This window comes from Corvus moneduloides, chromosome 13 (assembly GCF_009650955.1).
Source record: "Corvus moneduloides isolate bCorMon1 chromosome 13, bCorMon1.pri, whole genome shotgun sequence".
In the NCBI taxonomy this organism is placed as follows: Eukaryota; Metazoa; Chordata; class Aves; order Passeriformes; family Corvidae; genus Corvus; species Corvus moneduloides.
In genome coordinates, this window is record NC_045488.1 from 7,553,070 (window position 1) to 7,573,298 (window position 20,229).

At 41.4% G+C, this 20,229-nt stretch overlaps 1 protein-coding gene across 5 annotated transcripts in view; it reads left to right on the forward strand.

The window, feature by feature from the left end:
- MCTP2 (multiple C2 and transmembrane domain containing 2) overlaps nt 1–20,229 on the forward strand; it is a 128,399-nt gene that overhangs the window by 47,069 nt on the left and 61,101 nt on the right. For 4 of the 5 annotated variants that reach the window (XM_032122924.1, XM_032122927.1, XM_032122925.1 and 1 more), the window contains 5 exons: nt 899–934; nt 9,349–9,513; nt 10,867–10,997; nt 17,474–17,660; nt 18,435–18,528. In XM_032122924.1, the coding sequence (XP_031978815.1) occupies nt 899–934; nt 9,349–9,513; nt 10,867–10,997; nt 17,474–17,660; nt 18,435–18,528 (613 nt within the window). Of the gene's footprint in view, nt 1–898; nt 935–9,348; nt 9,514–10,866; nt 10,998–17,473; nt 17,661–18,434; nt 18,529–20,229 lie in introns of those variants that run through there. The other variant, XM_032122928.1, reaches the window with a different exon arrangement.

A 20,229-nucleotide genomic window follows, 5' to 3' on the forward strand; every position in this document is an offset into this window, starting at 1 on the left:
AGATGCCTTTTTGAGAACTGTAAAATCTTAGTTAATAATAAGGTGATGATAGGCTTATTTTGACCTCACTATATGATTATTTAAAAGCTTAATGGCAATATTTAAAATAATGTTGTATTTATAGATCTATATTATAAGATGGTTTTTATTTGGATTGTGAACTCCCCTCTAACTTGTACAAGAGAGCATTGTTGGCATGTGTCTCTGGATTGCAGCAAAGATGTAAAGTTACTTTAGCAAAAAAGTAATTTAGTCAGAAGAACCTCAGGAATTCTAGGATTTTTAGGAAGCCTGAGCTAAAGTGGGCCTAGCTGGTGAAACAAAGCTTATTGGTTTAAGTAGCAGCTTTTGGTACTCTTGGGTGCTTAGTTAACATTCAGAGTGCAGATGATAGAAGATCTGGTGCACACTGTAATCTTTTTAAAGACAATGTTTTAAGCCCTCATATTTCACATGCAGATTGCTCAGCCATTTCCAATGGAGTCAGAATAGTGAAATAGCTCTGTCCACATTAGCACTTAACAGCAAGATGATTTTTTTTTTTCCCTTTTTAAATTAGCTTACTGTAGAACCAGATGGCACCAAAAGTATAAGCCATGTTTCTTACTAATGGCTCTGGGTCCCTCCACTTTTTATTCTCAATTACTTTTTTTTTATTGCCTCTTTTTTTTGGTGCAATGCAGGTATTTTGAGTTTGTTGATTGTTAAGTTCCATGAGGCAGGGAAGGTAGATGGAGATGCAGTTGTATATCTAGCCCCCTACTTTGTAATAGGCTTTTCTAACTCATTTGACAAGCTGCTGTTTGAATTATTTTACTAAACACTTTCTCCATTTTACTCCTTATCTGTTTCCTTTCCCTGGATTCTCTTTGGTGCGATAATGGGGACTCATGAACAGAGATGGTCAAGTCGAAAGAAACGAACTTCATCCAAGGTAATCCATACTGTTTTGTTTCACTTAAAGAAAATAAAGGTCCCCACCCAAAATATGTGCCCCTCCTCTGAAACAGCTAAACAAAGGAGAACCCGAAGTGTAAAGGCAACCTGTCATAATGTGATGGCTGTGATAACCTTTGCTTTTTTGATTTTCCTTTCCATTGTGATGGGAAATTGCTGCTCTTTTCTAACTGTAGGTGCTATGGTGGTGTCTAGTGGCAAGAGAAACGAAGACCCCGTTCACAAAGAGCTGTAGAAAGAGAGAAAAACTTTCTGTACTACGGAAATGGGTGTAAAATCAACCAAAGTGAAAGGAGCTGTGGAGGGTTTGAGTTGTTTCAGAACACCCAGAAGGTGGTTGGTGCTGGAGTTGAACGAGGGTCTCCTGGATCCCAGTCTATCTTTGGGGCTGCCTCTCACCATGGGTGGAATCCTGTGAGGCAGTGTTTAAGTGAGTCTGGTTGCCGCCGTGGGTTTTGAAATTCCTTTTGTTCTTGGGATAGAGGCTGAGCAGGGAGTTTCATTACCTCTGTTGTAACAGGATTTCCAAGATTTGTGTGTTGCCACATGTCCATGTAACTTGCTTCCCTCGGTCTCCTATAGGATCCCTGCAGGCTTCCATTACTTTTTTATTCCTGTATCATTTTTGCGTTAGATTTTAACTTGTTCAGGAAGCAGACTGTGGCTTTTTATGTGTTCTGTAAAGCTTTAATTTGCTATTGAGTAAATAACAATGATACAGACACTGCAAGCCCCAGTACCCAGCTTGAGAGCTGTACAGACTCACTCTCTGGAAAGCAGAATTTGGCTCTTAAGATGAGTGTGTTCTCATGATATTTTCCCTCTGTAACTATCGGTTTGTGCCTAAATAAATTGAATCATTAACCTCCTCTTGTTTTATTCATTACAACTGTGGTGTGCTGTGTAGAGGAGCCAACCATCTCAGGTATTGTGCCAGCAAGGATGTTTTTGTCGATAGAAGAAGTGCATAGTACAGCCTTAGGAGCCCTGATTGCAGGGATATTGCAGTGCAGAGAGCTGCCAGGAATCCCTGAATGCCACATGATAGAAAGTGATGGAATAACTGAAGAGCTCATCACTTTAGTTTTTAACTGAAACTCTGGAAATTACTGTGCCCTCACTCAGTCAGTGTTGCTTGATCCTCCTCTTTCTCACACAGCTGTCCCTGGATGCTGGTTGGCTTTGGGACCTGGGAAAGGGAGTCAGGTTTCTAAACTCAGGTTCTTTTTCTTCAGAATAGCCAAAATTCTGTGTTGGTCGCTGTCACTGGAAGTTTTAGTGTGTATTTTTTTCATTTGTTTAGGGTTTTTTTTTGTTTGGTTTTTTCTTTTTGTTTTTACACAGTATCTCATTGCATTTAGTATAATTTTTTACATATGCGTTTTTGGACCTTTAGCTGTCAGCCTTTCAGCTCTCGAGACTCTGCCTTGTGCCTTACACCTTTCAAATAAAATTAAGAAATGCTGAAGCATGGTGCTGATTTAGGAGACATAAAAGTGTTGTTTTAAAAGGAAAAAAAGCTTCAACCCTGTGCTCTGTTCTGTTCCAGTCACTAGAGGGTAGGAGAGCTTCAGCTCTTTCCTAGGGAAGGACACAGTTCATGCTCCAGTGTGATCTCTAAAGAAAACCTCTGTGACATCCAAAGGCAGTTAAAAAAACATTTCCCAGCATGCGCTGGAAAAAATCTGACAAAGCAGTATTTCCTGGTTTATTGATTCTGCTACTGCACTAAAACACTAGTACTGTACATCAATAACCATCTTTAGTTAGGAAACTCTGGTCTCTGGAAGCAGTACTAGCAGTTTGTGGCAGAACATAAAGGCTGGGAAGAAAAATTGTGTGCATGGGGAATATAGGTGTCTAGGGAAGGCACAAGAGGTTATGGAAGAATAGCCAGAGAGTATGATGGGGTAGAAAACAATGTTGCTGGACGAGATAAAGATACAGGAATAAGAAGGGCAGGGGAAATGGAGAGAGCTCTGTAATGGATACACAAGCTTGTCTCTTTTTTGGCTCCTGAGCTGACTCTGGTTGGGTGTTGCAGGAGGAAAACACAGTATACTTTCCATTTGAGCAGCTGAACTGAGACATCTAAATTTCCTCTCTCCAGGTTTAGGCAAATAAAAGTTTTCTGTTTGAAATAGTTTTCCTGGGATTTTTTTTTATGTGCTGAACTGCAGCTGACCCCTATTGTAATATTTAGCTTTTCCTCTTCTATAAATACAGGGAAAATGACTTATTTTAAGGATGGACAAAATGAATATAACTTTCACAGCTGTTTTTTAATCTGTATTGCCTACATGAAAGAAATCTGATTATCCTCTAATTTGACCATTTTATGTTGTCTTAATGCAGATTTGGCACATCAGTGTCCTAAATGAGTCTTTTCACATTAATCACGGGATTCTTGCTGACTTCCCACATTTACCCCAAATGTTGATGGCATTGATACCTGTTGCAGCTCCATGTCAGACTGGCAAAGGGGCTCATGTGGGCTGTTGTGGATACTGTACTCTCTTCATGTGTGTTCTCTGAGCTCCCTTGCTTTTTGAGGAAAGAGCTGCATTTCAGACAACAGCAACAACTGTGTCAGCACAAGATGTCCAGTCCAGCTCCAGTAGCCTCATGGTCATTACAGGGAGTACGCAGGAAGGATTCCAGCAACTCAGTATGGTCTTTTAAATCATTTTGGAGCAAGAGCTGTTGAACTGCATGATTTAGGTATCTCTTGATTATTATGCAGTATATATTTTTCACTGCTGCTGGAAGGGAATCATTGCATATTTGGGTGGATTCCCAGGACATGGGCAGCACATGGTCCCTCATTTTTCATGGGAGCTGAGAACAGCATTGTCCTCCGTGGGAGCTGTTTTTCAAGAGTGTGGCTTTCTTCTTTTCCTCATGGAGGGTGGCATTGCAAAGGGAAGAGGATGCTGTTAGGCAGTATTAATATACTCACTCATATCTGTGTATTGACAAGCTCTCCCCTCTGTTCTGCTTTCCTTTCTGGGGCACAGAGGGAGTTGGTAGCTCTCTCTGCTGGAGCCCAGCATGCTGATGCTCAGTACCCTTGTTTGTCCCGGGTGGTTTGAGTCTCACCCTGAGTGCCCTGCATGCTATTTCCAGCATTTGTACAGCTGAATAACCTTTAAGTGTTGAACGTCTAGGAGGCAGATAAGCAGGTCTGCTTGGGGTGGATTGACCTGCAGCAGCTCAGTCCTGAAACAAAAGTGGACGGAATTGCCACCTTGGATAGCCTACGCTGATTGAATAAATTGGCTGAAAGGCTGACCGCACCCAAGTGCTCTTCAAGCATCTCATCGCAGGGGAAAATCCCTCACTCTCCTTTTTTTTTTTTTTTTCTTTCCCCCTGTGAGGGCTGTTAGGTTTTCATTTTTTGTCTGCCTCATTGTGTTTGGCTCTCTCCCCCAGTCCCCCGTGGGCAGAGGGGCAGCGGAGCTCTCCAAGCGCTTCGCGGAGCGCGGGGACTCTCTCGCCACAGGGTCACGCGTCGTTGGCGCCAATCTTGTGTTTGGTTCACTTGCCTTTCCTGCTGCCCTCTCGTCTTTCCCAAGGGGAAACTGCCTCTGCAAAAATGGTTTTCTCTGCCTAATGAGAAGAGGTCCCGAAGAGTCCTCCTATTTGTGGTGTTGTTGTTTTCTCAAATGGCAAATTACGTGGCCCAGTTTTGACGTTGACCTCTTCACAGGGATTGCAGCAGGCTTTCTGTTGTCCTGTCTCATCCTTTTACATGAAAGATGGGAGAGATGGGCTCACTTCACACTTGGCCACCTCGCCGTGTCATTTAAATGTACAATTTTTCTGCATCTCTTTATTGCTTCAAAAACAAGTTTGAACTTGGGGCATGTATGTGTGTGTCAGGAAAAGAGACAGATTTGAAAGCAGCCCTGATGCACCAGAGGGGATTTGCTGGGTGCCTATAGAGGGAGATTATACACGAATGGAGTTATCAGGGAGACTGGAGCTCCTAAAGGATTTGTGAAGCTGGGTCAATGAGCTGGTTCTTTCCCCTCCAAAGCTCTGTCATTCTTGTTCAGCTCCTGTATTTGGCTCTGTAAGGCCGAATACAGCCCACCTGCTCATTCTTTTTTAAACCAGAACCAGAAAGTGATAAAAAATTGAAAGTTGATGTGAAAAACTTTTATATTCATTTTGAAACCAGGAACAAGATTTTGAGAATGGTGATGTGAGCACTGATTTTTAATTTTTCTGTTCAGAGCTGTGGGATGGTTTTTTAGGCAAATGTCCTTTCTAAGCAGTTGGGAGAAGAACCATCTTCTGATCCTTGTGTGGCAGGGTCCTGCTCTATAACCAGGCCATACTTTGGCTTCAGAGATTACTCATTACTTACCTGATGTTGCACAGTGCCTAAATCTGCAGTAGACATGAGTTCTTAGACTTACAAAACATCTAGTTTAAGGAATAAGGCTCTCTGGATATGTGTGCTTATTGTCTGGGTTTTTTTTTTTTTCTGGCTGGCTTGTTTGAAGGATGTCTTTAGTTCCAGTTTTAATCTATTTTACAGCAGTGAATTGCTCATAAAGGTGACCTTTATGGTGTTACTGCTTATTTGCACACAGAGCCCAGCCAAAATCAGAGCTCTGTCTAGAGACAACCCTCAAATTCTGGTCTCAAGGCTACCTTGATTTCAGAAATGATGAGGGGAAGAAATAAGCAAGCTTGTCCAATGCCTTGTGCTTGGGACATGTGCCAGCTTCTATCATAAATCATGTGTTTCTTAATTTCCAGCCCTGTAATTCCTGATCCCAGCTTCAGCCAACATTTTTGTACCTCGGCAAGGCACCTTTACTTAGGTCTGGGATGTAGCCAGAGTGTGAGCAGAGAGCTTACAGGAAAATATAGCAGGAGAGGCCTGAAGGACCTGGCATCCAGTGTGGGAGCCCAGCTGGAAAGGGCTCAGGTTCAGCAGGGGAGGAGCTGCAGTACCCAAGTGTGGAGGCATCAGTAGCCAGAGAGGTAATAGCAAAGGGAAGAGCTGAATGGATAAAACACTTCAAAATTGTCACTGATGAAGCAGTTATGTCCTTATTTTCTGGCCAGTATGGACCGAGGCTTTGGCTTTCCTGGTCTCATTGTGAAGGCAGGTTAGGGTAATGGTGGCTGGAGCCAGGGAGAGTGTTTGGGGTGGTTTTTTTCGTGCTTGTTTTGCCCAAGTAACTTTGTTGGACTAATGGCTGTGCTGCTCTGTGCTCTGCTCTGCAATAGTTTTGCCAACTCAGAGGGAGGCTGTGAAGTTTAATCAATTAGCTCTGTGTAAATCAGTCTGAAATGAGTAGGTGTGGGGTATCAGAGAGGAGGTAAGACTTCTAAAATAAATAATGTGGTATCATTTTCTTGTCACCTGGGAGGCATTTTCCATAGTGCAGACTTCCCTAGGCAGCACTAAAGTTGACTCATTGAAGGCCTGGGTCTGTGGGTCTACCACACATCTGATTTTCCCCAGACGTGCTTCCTTCCCGAAACTGTGAGTGGAATCTGAGACGCTGCCTGTTTCCCCGGGATTTCCATCAGGGTGGTCAGAGGAACAGCCTGCCAAATACCTGGGGAGGCTGGAGAGGTGGCCACAGAGCAAGTACAGAGGGGCTCTTTGGTGCTACGAGGCACAGGAAATGTGCCAGACCTGCTGAGCCGACTCCGTGGGGGTGACCTGGGCATGTCCAGGAAACCCAGAACATTCCTCATGTGATGTGTCTTGCAGGGGCGTAAGGCGAGCAGTGCTCTGCTTGGAGAGAGGCTTGTGCCAGTGGCAGGGCTGGACTGGGGGAGCTGGGAAGCTGGGGCAGTCATGGAGGCTGCGTGGAGCTGCTGCAGGTCAGCACTGTGCCCTGAACCAGCTGCAAACATCTTGGCTCCACTCTGCAGTGGGATGCTCTCAAGTGATGCTGGATCTCATGCAGGTCCTGTTAGCTGGAGACCAGCACACCCCTCTTCTGAGAGGAGCACAGTGCTTCTGCAGCAGCACAGCCAGAGAAGGGGGTGCACAAGGCTCCTTGCTTGGGGCCACCTGTTTTGGGAGGTCAAGGTTGGTGCATTGCAATGTGTTCCAGTAATACTGAGTGCAGGTGCTGATTTTTCCTGTGTGGGACTGTGTGGGATCCAGGCTGGTTTGGGTACCTCCCAACAGTCCTTTGAACTGTCAAGTCAGCAGCTACAAGGGTGGGGTTATGTGTGCTGTAGAGCTGGGGTAGGAAGGTCCCCAATGCTAAGTGACTTCCTAAAATACTGGCCAGGATGAAAAAAAGAAAAGAATCCAAGTTTGATTTGAAAACTGAGTGATAACAACTGTCTTTTGTGTTCAGCCTGGAAGCTTTGAAGAGAGCTGGATGCTTTGTTTTTAAAAGAAATTGTAACGTGGATAATAAACTTCATCTGTTTTTTGTGGGTTTTTTTTGGGTTTTTTTTTGTGAACTAACATCAAATACCTCTTCCTCCTCCAAGGAAGGAGCAGGAGGGGGAGGGAAAATCCTTACTCCTAAAGCAGCGAGTACATCACATCAAACATGACTGTGTTAAATACTAAAATGTTCAAAGTACAAGCGAGATAGATAAAGGCTTTGATGGGAAGTGGATATTTCCCAGGGACATTACAAGCAATAATCCAGATGTTATGGTGTAATGCAATGAGTGTCCATGGATAGATGGGGAGCTCAAGCCAAGCAGCGCCTGCTGTAGGCCTTAGCCCTCCACTCCCATGCTGTTACGCCATATGGAAGCAATCTCCAGGCCCCCTTAATAGCCAGCTTTGGATTCCATTTTCACAGGGCTCATAGAGCTAAGTGGAGCTGTTTTATGGACAAGTTAGATAGAAGCCTTTCCAAGATAAACATCCAATTCGAAATTAGGACATACCAAGCTGCAAAATTATTTTAGGGCATATTTCATGGAAGCACTGCCATTTTTCTAAGGCGATTGCCAGACTGTAGAATGCCCTTTGATCCCTTGTGGACATTACTCCCTTTTTTATAAAAAGGGTTTTGAAATAGTTGCAGTGTTTAGGGAGGAATATATCTGCTGGGACTTTGAAGTATGTCCATGGGAACAGTCATGCTTTAGCTTTTTGGCCCAAAAGACGAACTTTAAAAAAAAAAAAGAGAGAAAAGAAATTACATTGCAGCTGGATTTATGAATCAAAATCTCGTTTTCTTTTTAAAGGTAGGAATTTTTACCCATTGCGCCAGGAAAGCCAAACGGGGTGTTTAAATAGAAGTATATTGATATGCTTGTGGGATTCAGAATTCAGTATTTTAACCAGTAAAAAGCAAGTAAAAAATTTGTGAGTTCACCACCTATGATTTAAGAATTTTGTTGCCGGGTAATTGATCCATAAAAAGTAATCTTCAGACATCAGGTGCTTTTGCAATCGTTTTATTTAGCAACAACATTTCTTACTTGCTTTTAAAGCTAACACGTCCTGTTTTAAAGTGACTTGTGAAATCTTCTCCTCCGTCTTGCTCCCACCTGTACATGACATGATTGAAGCTCCAAAGTGTGGCGAGTTAAAAGTTGCTTCAGGAGAATAAAATATGGCAGGATTTTTACTGCGGGAAGAAAAGTATAGCCTTGAGTTTTAATGTTTCCAGCTCACTCCCCCCAAATAAAGGCCTATTTAATCATCCTCTGTCCAATAAAATATTGCCAGTTAGCAAACTGTTAGCGCAGCCGTGCTGTGCAAGATGAAGCTGCGAAGGTAACAAATGTGGCTACCAGGTAACCATAACTCCAGATAAAGAGCCTGGTGGTGTCAGTGTTTTTTCAGCAGGCATCAGTATTTTTGATTCGTGGGCTCAGTTTCTGGAAGCAGGAACAGCAAAGGCAGCGGGCAAAGAGCTAACGCAGGCGGCGGGTGGCTGAGTGATGGAGGAGGTGGAAGATGCTGCTCAGCCTTTCACCTGGCCATGGGCTTTATGGTCCTGGGCTGCCTCCCCAGAAAGGACAGACCCGCGTTTTATGGATGTAGCTGGAGACATTTTAAGAGTTTACTTTAGTTTCTCCCCTGTTCCAGTCCCCATCGCTCTCCCGTGCCTTTCCCTGAGCCAAGGTAACAGATTGCTCTCAGTGCTTGAGGTCTGCTCTTGCCAGGGCTCAGCCAGGGTAGCTGAAGGCAACTTCTCTGGTGGTTTAAGCAAACCCTGCTGATTTTGCTGTGACATTGAGCACCAGCCCTTCACAGGGCCAGCTGTAGTACAGTCAGACAGAAAATCCATAGCATCCTACTGCCCTCCATTGCTTGCTCACCCTTGGGGAAGCGTGGTGTCTCTCACTCCTGGTGTGCTTTCATATCACAGTTAACATGAGCATGAAAATGTCTTTGGGTCTTGAAACATTTCATGTTGCTGCCTTGCTTTTCAGACGAGTTTCACGCGGAACGTGCGGCTCTCCGAGTCTCTGCGCAAGAACCAGCTGTGGAACGGGCTGGTCACCATCACCCTCTTGGAGGGGAAGAACATGCCCAGGGGGGGCTTGGCAGAGATTTTTATTCTCCTCAAACTGGGGGATCAAAGATACAAGAGCAAGGTAAGTATTAAGGATTTCCTTGAGATGTCTGAAGTCAATAAGGTGCTTGATGTTTTTTTTACCGGTGTTACTGCCTCAGATGGAACTATTCTTGATGTTCTTTAAGGTAAGTGAGTTCAACACCAGGAGACCAGTCCAGAAGCATTAACATTTTGCTCCGTTTTCATGCCAGTAGAGAAAGTGCAAGTTAGGAATATATTGTGTGTTATCTGTGTTTTGTGTGTTTAACATACTCATCATGTTGATGGATGTTTGACATTAATATGAAATGAAATAAAGCTACATGCATCACACATCTGTTTTGTTCTCTGCCAGTACAGAAGTTGGGTTTCCAGTGTTAGGTCTGCTGGAGAAGTAGACTTGAAATAGTTTCCAGTGCAGGGGAATTATTATTCTTTTAAAGTTCCTTTCTTGAAAAATATGTTATATATTGCAGAACTTGCCCCCTAAACAGACAAAATGTTCCGTGGTTTTGATATTAGTTTTTATTTTTCTAGGCTGTGTTTATCTGTATACAGTTCAGTTTCATAAGAATCTAAGAAATGAATGGGGTTCCCAAAGATACACATTTCATCTGCAAAGTCTAGTAAGAAGAGAGGCTATAATTAAAATAATACTCTGTTGAGAGAGCAAGAGCTCTGCATGTCATGAACTGGAAGTGCAGAGGAGGAGAAAACAAACCTCCTCCTGTACAAAATGTACAGAGCAAGTTCACAGAACATAACATTTGGATGTAGGCACATCTGAAACCTGCACTCTGTCCCTCACATCAGACCTCAAACCAAGGTCATGATATGTTTTTTATTTAGGAAAGTAGTTTTGAAAAATAACAAATGGTTTAGTTACTTTAGAATAAATAGATGTTATTCCTGTTACAATCCCTTTTCATGCATCTCTCTAATGGTCCATAGATGTGTTGTGAATCTGCAAGGCTGAGCTGTTTGTTTAACACAGAAGGGTAAAAAAATACGGCTTTGGGTTCCTTAATTCATTCAAACCTGTTTCCAGGTGACTGACCTCAAAAGGGTTGTTCCTGATTTCTTCCAGTGTGTGATGGTGAATGATGCACAGCCCACTGGAAGTGGAACTGGTGGTCTACCTTGTATTTCAGAACTTCTCCAGCCATTCATTCAGATAACAACTGTCTGTTGTAATGAGAGGGAGGAAAGAGAATATTTAGGAAGATGAGACTATATGTGATGGGCTGGGGGGCTTTGGTTGGAATGACATTAGTGCTTGATGCTCTAACATCCAGCCTTGTTCTGTAGAGTTGATTTCTTTTTTTCTTTTTGCTTTACTGTGAAAATAAGTACTGTTTAAGAAAAGTAAATATTATAACTGCATGTTTTCTAGACACTGTGTAAGAGTGCAAATCCTCAGTGGAGGGAACAGTTTGATTTTCACTACTTCTCTGACAGGAAGGATATGTTGGACATTGAGGTGTGGAGAAAGGATAACAAAAAGCACGAGGAGCTTTTGGGAACGTAAGTTGGGTTTGAGTTAGATTTTTTTGTTTTGGTGGGGGGAGAATGGGGCAAGTACAAAAAATAAAGTGATTTCGATTATTCTTTTTTTTTAACTGATCAATTTGTTTTCATTTACCAGCATCATAATGTATTTTTCTCTCCTTATTCCAGTAATGTCCAGGTTATGTTTATATTATGTTTATTAAAACCTATTAATAGGTAATTGATTAGCCAAAATCTGAATGCAGAGACACCCAAGCTGCCTCTAAAACCCAAAATATTGTGGGGACTCAGTGGCATTGAGGAGGCAGGATTTTTCTGTATTTTTGTGGTGATATTGCTCCACATCCTTATACACTCTGCCAGTGCCAGCCCAGGGATCTTTGTTTTCCTTTGAGGGTGGTGTCCCTTTTTTTCTGTTTACACTTTGATGTTGTGTTCTTCTATGATGCTTTAATTCCATGCCACTCTATCTGAATTTGTACAGTGTTATTTTCTTAGTAGTACCTCTCCCTTCCTTCCTTTGGCTTTCAGCATTGTCCTGTGGACCCATCTCCTCAAACAGCATCTGTGCTCTTGGGTACATGCAGCAGCACCAAGAACCATTCACTTTACTGGAGACCCTCTTTGTTCTGTCCATGCTCATCTGCTGGCAGGATCATTGCCACAACTCTAAATTTCCTGAGGATGGGGACCCTGCCTGCCATTGTTTGCTGCTCTCACCTGGCCAGGGTTTCACAGCTTGCTTACTAAGTAACAGTAACTCATAAGAACATTCTCTTACTTCAAGCATTCAAATAGTTTGAAACTATTCACTGAGAAGAACAATGCCCTTTGGCTCTACAAATGTTTGTGGTTTTGCAGGGCAGGAAATTCTTTCTGGCTGAGTGCTGTTGCTCATCACATGGAGAAGTGGCTGAAGATGAATCTGTTCCTTCCATTCTCACAGTTACTTCCATTACTTCTGATATTCTGTTTAGAGTTAAGAAATAAAGCAGTGTTTGCAGCTGCCTCAGGTCAGTCTCCCTGATGCTGGAGCAATTCTTCCTTAGGTTTTTCCCCTTTATTTTAATTTTTCCTTATGTTTCCCCCCCTTATTTTCCTACTGGTTTCTGGCAGGTGGTACTTAGTGTGGCAAAAACTATCAGTGAAACCCTTATTCTATTCAGCACTGGTGAAGTCTGTGTGGTAGATTTACCTGAAAGTAAAGGTAAATCTCCCAGGGTAAATCCCTGGAAGTGTTGAAGATCAAGTTGGATGGGGCCCTGAGCAGCCTGTTCTAGTGGAAGGTGTCCCTGCCTGTGTCAGGGGGGTTGGACAAGATGATCTTTAAGATCTCTTCCAACCCAAACAATTCTGTGATTCTATGTTTAAATTTATTTTTGATGTCTATGTGGAGAGAAAATTTTCTGCTTTTGTTGTCTTAAGCACAGCAAATTGGCTGTAGCATCAAAACAGGAAAAAATACACTAGTTTTTGAAGAGCAATTGCAAGAATAGGTAAACACCAAATGCATAATAACAAGTATTGTTTTTACAATGTAGAAACTTTTTGACACCCTATAAATAATATTTTATGAAGGGCTCAAATGCAGTCTAATCTGGAAAAGGATTCTGTTGGAAAAACAGCATTATGAGGTGCCATGTTTATTGTCTCCATGATTTCCAAGTTGAGTTGTGAGATTTCTGGATTTCACAACATCATTGTAAGAAATACTCTTTAGTGAAATGTTTGTGGGTTATATTCGGTCATTACACACAGCAGTACAGCCAACTGCCCTCAAATAATTCACATGGTTTTAAGGAAAAAGCAAAATTTTCTGGATCTGAGTTAATAATTTTGTGGTCTTTTTATGAATAGAGTTAGAATTCATTATGCTCCCTTCCAGCCTGTTCAACCTTCAGCTATGCTGGTTAAACCTTTAAATATATGCATGTTTTTAATATTTAAATGAAGTTGGAGGTGCTCACAGCGGAGTCAAATCTGATAATCCCGACTGCAGAACTTTTGTGGCATAAAGACTCCTGTTAATTCCTTTAGACCCAGGATTTCAGATAGCATGGATGCCTTAAGCCTCTGGAATATGGTTCTTCTCCCAGGCATAATTTGGTTTCAAGGTAAAATACTGTTCCTGAAATAGGACCTGAAGTGTCTGTGGAGAGCATGGAACATGTAGAATAAGGAATGCCTTGCACCTCTGGTGCTGAGCACAAACACCTGGGGTGTTTGTCTGCTTCTGAATTAGTGAGGAAGCATTTCATGTCACCCTTCTATCACAAAACAAACCCTCACTGTCAGTGCACATCACAAGCTAAATTATTACATTCAGCCTACCTGCAGTCTCCTTAAAGCTTCAGCTGGGTCCAATTTCTCTTCCTCACTTAAAATCCCGCAGCCCTGAGTGGTTCAGCTGCAGCGTCTGGCACTGAGGGCTGGCTGCATTTTGGTGCTGGATGAAATAATCCCTCTATTTAGTCTGCACAGGACTGTTAGTAACATTTATTGAGTGCTTTTTGTGTCCTTTGGGATAAGAGGCATGCTATAAACAGGAGACGCTGTTAATGTATATGAATAAACAAAGGTGTTAACGTGTGCAGAATTTGTCCAGGCAGAGTTAAATTGTTTATGCCAGGTTGTTAGTGTTTCTGCACTGGGGGATATGTTCTGAAAAAAGAGATGCTGCAGAACATTGACAGGTTTTCCTTCACATATTTACCTCAAGAAAGAGGTTTTACAAAAATTGCTAAACTTAAGCCCATGAGCTCTGAGACTGGAGTGCATCCAATATCTTTATGATGAATGCCTCCAGGAAACTGTCTTTGCAATAAGAAACAACCCATGTTTTAAAGGCTGTGCTGTTGGGATGGAGCAGTAAAATCCCCACTATGGCTGCAACCAAAACCTTCACTTAAGTTTCACCGGGCTCTGGGATGAATCAGAAAAACAAAATTTATCCATGGAATAAGTCATAATGAGACCTTACTAATTGTTTCCCTGACACCTGTGGTATTTGAAATTCCAGGTACTAATCACAGATACATCTTTCTGTACTCTGTGGTAATGATCCTGATCTCTTTTGTGAAGGGCTTTCAAGGAGTCTGCAGGGAGTAAAATGGCAATGTTCTGTACAGATTTTTTTGTATGTATTTATATATATTTAAAGATTCCTGTCATGATTTAATTAATTGTGAATGGGAAAGTAAAATACAACTCCATGGCTAGTAAGAAGGAAACCTCAGCACTTTTTAGTGAAATTTTAACATGTGATTCTCTGATAAACAGATGTTTTAATCCCAAATTTACTGTGTACTGTTCTTGAGTACTATTCCTCTGCAAAATGAATAAAAAAAAGGGAGAAAAAGAAGCTACAGGTGAGGGCTTTAAATCAGAAGAACAGTCTTAAATGAAAACTAAAGCTCTACAGGACTAGAAGCTAATATAGGGGTGTAGACCTCAATATTGATCAGGAGGTGGAAGGAAAGCATTTAATTAATTATGGTTAAAAGAAAGAAAAGTGTTACAGTTGTGTGCACAATGCATTCTTAACTTAGAGAACTGCAGCCCCTATAGTTTGTGCATGTAGCCACTTGTGTGAAAGATTATGTCTGAATTTAATATGTAACATAGCAAAAGATGACAACAAGCAGAGCTATCCTATCCTGAGATAGGATTACTGTTGAGGATTTAACTCAGGAGATCATTTGTATCACCTGAAATACAAATATTCTGAGAGTTTTGCCCTTTGCATTCTGATCAGGCAACTTTTAAACAAAAGTTGATTACCTCCATTAGTTTGATTCTGTGCCCATCTCAATAATCTCCTACTACTTTCCTGTGAAATAATTATCCGTAATAAGATCTTGCAGATAGCTGAGGAAGAAAGAAAGGAAGAGTTTCTGTTTCAAGAGAATGAGGGAAGTAGTTTGAAAATCATTAGACTCGTTTTAATAGTGTAGAAGTGTTTGTGTGGAAATTGCTGAATTTGTATAGCAAATTGAATGTCTAATTTTTTTACCAAGCTGCATCCTTTGCAGTCTGATCGATTATGTTGTATAACCTAAATGAAACAGGTTGTCTTTTTTGTTTTTTCTTAAGCCTTTTTCCAGTGCAAATGTGGATTTTCTTTTCAGCTCCTCACAAGAAAATAGAGGCATACCTTGAGTGAACGCAGATGTTTTAAGGAAAGTTAGTTTGCACAGAAATGAGACATGATTTGAGGAAGAAATACTTACATTCCACCTCCTGCTGTTTTCCCTTCCACATGTGTGTCCCTCCGACCCCCACACCCTTATTCTCCATCTTTTCTTTGACCTTATGCGAATCAAATTCTTTTAAGAAGAGAAGCAATTCCAATTTGCCAAAACAAGATGGAATTATATTTAACTTTGCCTTTGACATATGATGGAGTTCTGAGGTTATCTATTGGTGGGAGATGCACTGTTGTCCGAACAAGTTGTGTTTTCTGTCTTACTCCATGGAAAGTTTTAAACATAAAAAACAACTGCAGCTTTTCCCAGTTGTGGACTGTGTCGAGTGGGTGGTGTATGAAATGCTGATGTGGGAGACATGGCCTCTCTTGCCAGCTGAACCACAGACCAGCTGGGTGACCTTGAGATTTCCCCTCTCCTTCCTTCAGTTTCTTCATCTGGAAAAAAACCCAAAAAAACCACAAAGCAAACTAAACTCCATGATAAGGATACATGCCCCCTTTTGTGCTGATACCCAAAGTATCACTGAAACTCTTGCAGCCTGAGACACAGTGGTGTTAATGCAGCCAGGGGGATGCTGACCTCCAGTGTGGAAATGATAAGGGCTTTTTCTCAAAAAGAAATAAGGTCTTTTCTCTCTCTTTGTTGTTGTTTTGTTTTCTTTCCTGCTGTAACTTTTCCTGTCATATCTTTCTGAAGAGTCTAGGCGTAGCAATGAGCTTTAAATGCAACCTCTCACACTTGGAAATGGTGTTGAGAGGCAGCCTACGCGCCGAGCCGTCTTGGTACTCTGCCTGGTTTATTTTCCTTCTCTTTCAAAGCACTTGAAAGCAGTTAATAAGAGTAAACTTGAAACCTGTTATACCTCCAGAGCAGTGGAGAGAAAAGAGCACACTTAAGGCAAAGTTGTTCCGGTTAATTGTGGTCAGAGGAAGCTTAAGGAGTTGTGTTGTAATACATGGAGCTACTGGACAACTTAGAAACTCATCAGAGCAGTGGCTTTTACTTCCTAACACAGTTTCTTGGGTTCTCAGGCTGAAATGTTTTGAGATTTTTTTTTTTTTTCCTTTTTTTCCCCCTTTTAGCATTCGCAGAAAATAGGCTGTTAAGAAGCGGAAAGCATGCAATTTATAGCAGATGGGCATAAACTGCTCCAGCTCTACTACTGGAATGGGATCAATCAGGAACACTACATGCGCCATTTACCCAGAAGAAACCCACCTGGGGGAACCCTGTGGAATTTTAGCCTATTAAGACAACACCTTAACAAGTTTAGTTTAAATAAAAACTTGTCGGCAGGCATTAAGCAAAGCAAAACCCCCTTGCTCTCCATCATCCACTGCCCATCCCTTTGAGAAATGTCCCTCCTCTTGCAGTGTGGCAGCAAACCTTCTCCTTCCTTATTTTTGTTGGTTTTTTGGTTGTTTTTTTTTTTTTTTCCCCTTTTTTCATCTGCAACTTTTGCTCAGCCTGTTCTTACAAGCCAAGCCCCACGGAGGTTCAAGAAAGTTCCACTCCATTAACTGGACTTCTAAATAGAAGGCATTTAGCTGAGCCAAGCGATTAGGCTTTTTGTTGCGTTTAACCACTCCCTTCATGAATAACTGGCTGCCTGGTGATCTCTCTGCTTTAGCCCATACTCATATTTTATTATTGTCTCTTTATGAATGTTTCTCTTTTATCCTCTTTGTTTTATTTTTGGGGGAAGTATCAGGTTAATGATACGTATTATGTGCAAGGAATGGGTGGGGGGGGACTTTTAAGACAATCCTTCCCTTTGGGAAATATAACAGTACACTGAAAATGTAGCTCTAGTAAGGCTTGTAAAAGAGATTGGGGCATACAGTATAATGTAGCATAAAATGGAGTATGTGACTTTAAAGAAACTAATCTATTTTAGACTAATGTTTTAAATTTTGCATTTGCCCTTTTTCTTTTCCCCCCGGTGAAATAAAATTGTGTTTCAAATCCATGACAAAACACTGGGGGATTTTAGAGGGGAGGTGAGGCAGGCCAGAGTTAAGTTTTCCTCCTGTACTTGCAGCCCAAACCTTTTACTTCCCCTTACCAGCAGACGGACCAGAAAGCAAAACTTGACAGTAAGTGCAATGGAAATTGCCTAGCTGGTTTCCCGTGTTTAATTTTGAGATTTTTTTTTTTTTTTTTTGCATTCTTTCCATCTTGAAGAAGCAATAAGTTTTGGTGTCTGCTTGCTACTGAAATCAATACAAATGTTGTTTTATTATTATTTTTTTTACTATCTAACCCTTGGCAATGTCGTTCCAGGTGCCACGTTGACATTACTGCCCTGCCAACAAAGCAGACCAATTGCTTGGAGCTGCCTCTGGAAAAACATCCAGGGTCCCTGCTGATGCTGATTGCTGTTGCCCCATGTACAGGAGTGTCTATCTCTGATCTGTGTGTCTGTCCTTTGGGAGACCCCAACGAACGACAACAGATTTCTCAGCGTTATGTGAGTTTGTGTTTCTTTTTTCTTTTTCCTTTTTTATTTCTTTCTCTTTTTTTTTTTTTTTTTTTTTTTTTTTTTTTTTTTTTTTTTTTTTTTAGTTTTGAAATAGTCACAATTGCAGGGCAAAAAATAAAATTCTCCAGTCATAATAACATGTCCCCTACCAAAGAAAACTATTAAATGGAATAGTTGTTGCATTTTGAATGACAAGGAGATTGGCAGGGCAGATAGACCCAAGCAAGTTGGCTGTTTGTATTTGTTGAGTTTTAAACTAATGCTGTTCTTTGCAAACTTGAATTGTATTAAGAGATTATCGTGGGGAATGAGACACTGAATATCATGAAGAGATAATAATATACTTAGCTTTATTTCTTCCTCTAGGGAGGTTATTTTCTGGACTTTCAAATGTTGGGAGATAAAGCTATATGATGGCTTCCACATCCTCAGAAGCTGCTCAGGAAGGAATAAGTGTATCTCAAGTTGTGCCAGGGGAGATTTAGATTGGATATTAGGAAACATTTCTTCACCAAAAGGGTTGTCAAGCACTGGAACAGGCTGGCCAGGGAAGTGGTTGAGTCATCAATGCCAGAGATATTTAAAAGACATGTAGATGTGGTTTTTAGGGACATGGTTTAGTGGTAGGCGTGGCAGTTCTGGGTTAATTTCTGGACTTGATGATCTTAGAGGTTGTTTTCCACCTAAACAATTCTGTGATAAGCTATTTAATAGTTCAGTAGTTTCTGTTGCTTATATATCTTTGTGCTTTTCTTCTTGCAGTGTATAAAGAATTCCTTTCGGGACATAAAGGACATTGGCTTCTTACAAGTCAAAGTTTTAAAGGCAGTGGACCTGATGGCAGCAGATTTTTCAGGTATTTTATTTCTGTTTCACAGCATATGATGCTATAATATATTGCAAATGATAGACTTTGTGCAGAACTGTCAGTTGATCAAGGAAAAGTGAATCATCCCATCATCTCTCCAGCGGTGAAACATGCCTCGGGGAACTGAGATACCAAATGGCTTCGACTGCCAGAAGCATGTGGGAAGGTCCAGCGGATGGAGATCTTAATTTCCCTTTATACCTGAGCAGTCTGACAGATAACTTTCCAACAGCACGTCACGCTAAGTGGTTTTTTCCATCAGGAATATGTAAAATAAGAGCTGATACAAAGCAATGGTGCCTGCAAGGTGCCTGCAAAGCACCTGCAAAGCAAAGCCTCTCCATCTTTTATCTGGTATCTTGTGAGTTTGGAGCAAGACTGAAAGATTTTGGGGTGTCTGGTGTGGTGCTGGGTGTGTGGGTTTGGTGATGCTGCAGGCTGTCACCTGAAAGAGAAAGCTTGTCAGCAATGGGGCTGTGAGTGCGATGCTTTCTCTTACAGCTTATTTGAGGCTTCAATTTGGGATGACCTTTTTGGTGCTCTTACTCCATGAAAAGTATGGATTTTCCACTGATCTGTACCTCAAGTTGTGCTTGGTCCTGACAGCAGTGGACACTAACACCTTTTAAAACCACAACTTTATATTGTACCTCGGGGGAATGTCTAGGAGGTTGATACTTCTCTGTAGCGACTGCCTGGATATTATTATTTTTATTATCATCTTCTCCAGGATTCTGGAGACCTTTTAATTCCCCTCTCTATCTCTCAGCAGCTCATAATTCACAGGCACAGCATTGTGTGTTGTGTATTTGCTGACATAGTCATTTTTTTTAAGATAACTTGTTGATAAAGGCCGGGAAGATGCTAGAGGGAAAACACTCTTGCCCCATTCTCTCGTATTTGTGAAGGCATTGTTGCATAAGAGAATGCTGCTCCTAAAAAAAGGAGCAAAGGAGAAAGCCCATGATTAATCATGGTACTACTTTAGGACTATATTCAATTCAATGCTTAACCCTGAAGTGGAAAAAAAACTTTAGTGCAGAGAGCAGTACTTTAAGGAACTGAAGAACTTAATTAAAAAAAACCAAAACCAAAACAAAACCTGTCAATAATGAAAGGAAACTTGTAAAGAAATCCATAGCTAAATTGACATAAGGTATATGTCCATATGGAATTAGGAGTGCAACTGCACCTTGCTGACTAATTTAATTTAATAAGTGTAGCGCAGCAGAGCAGCCCCAGCCTTGCCATGTGCCAAAGATTCCATCTAGAAATATGTGATGTTTTAATATAGACAGTGTTCATGGAAAGAGCTGAGCCCAGAAGGTTTTTTACCCTCTGGAAAACTTTGCTGATGCTAAAGCAGTTGCATCACTGATGGATTTGGCCCCCTTTCCCTCAGTACTCAAACAGGAGCATGTGGGTGGATAATGAACATTGGAAGAGACACGCAGGTTCTTGATTCTGCAATTCAAAGACTTTTCATACAGAGTATGTGACACACATTCCTTGTGCATAGCACAGAATGAAATTCTGCTTAAGTAAAAGGTTACTCAGTCTGTCATTATATTCAAAATAACCCAGGCTTTGAGCCTGATTCATGAAGCAAATGACAAATTGTTTTTCAATGGCAGTGCTGAAAATATCCTAGTATTATGCTGTAATAGACCCACCAAATTGCAAAAGGAT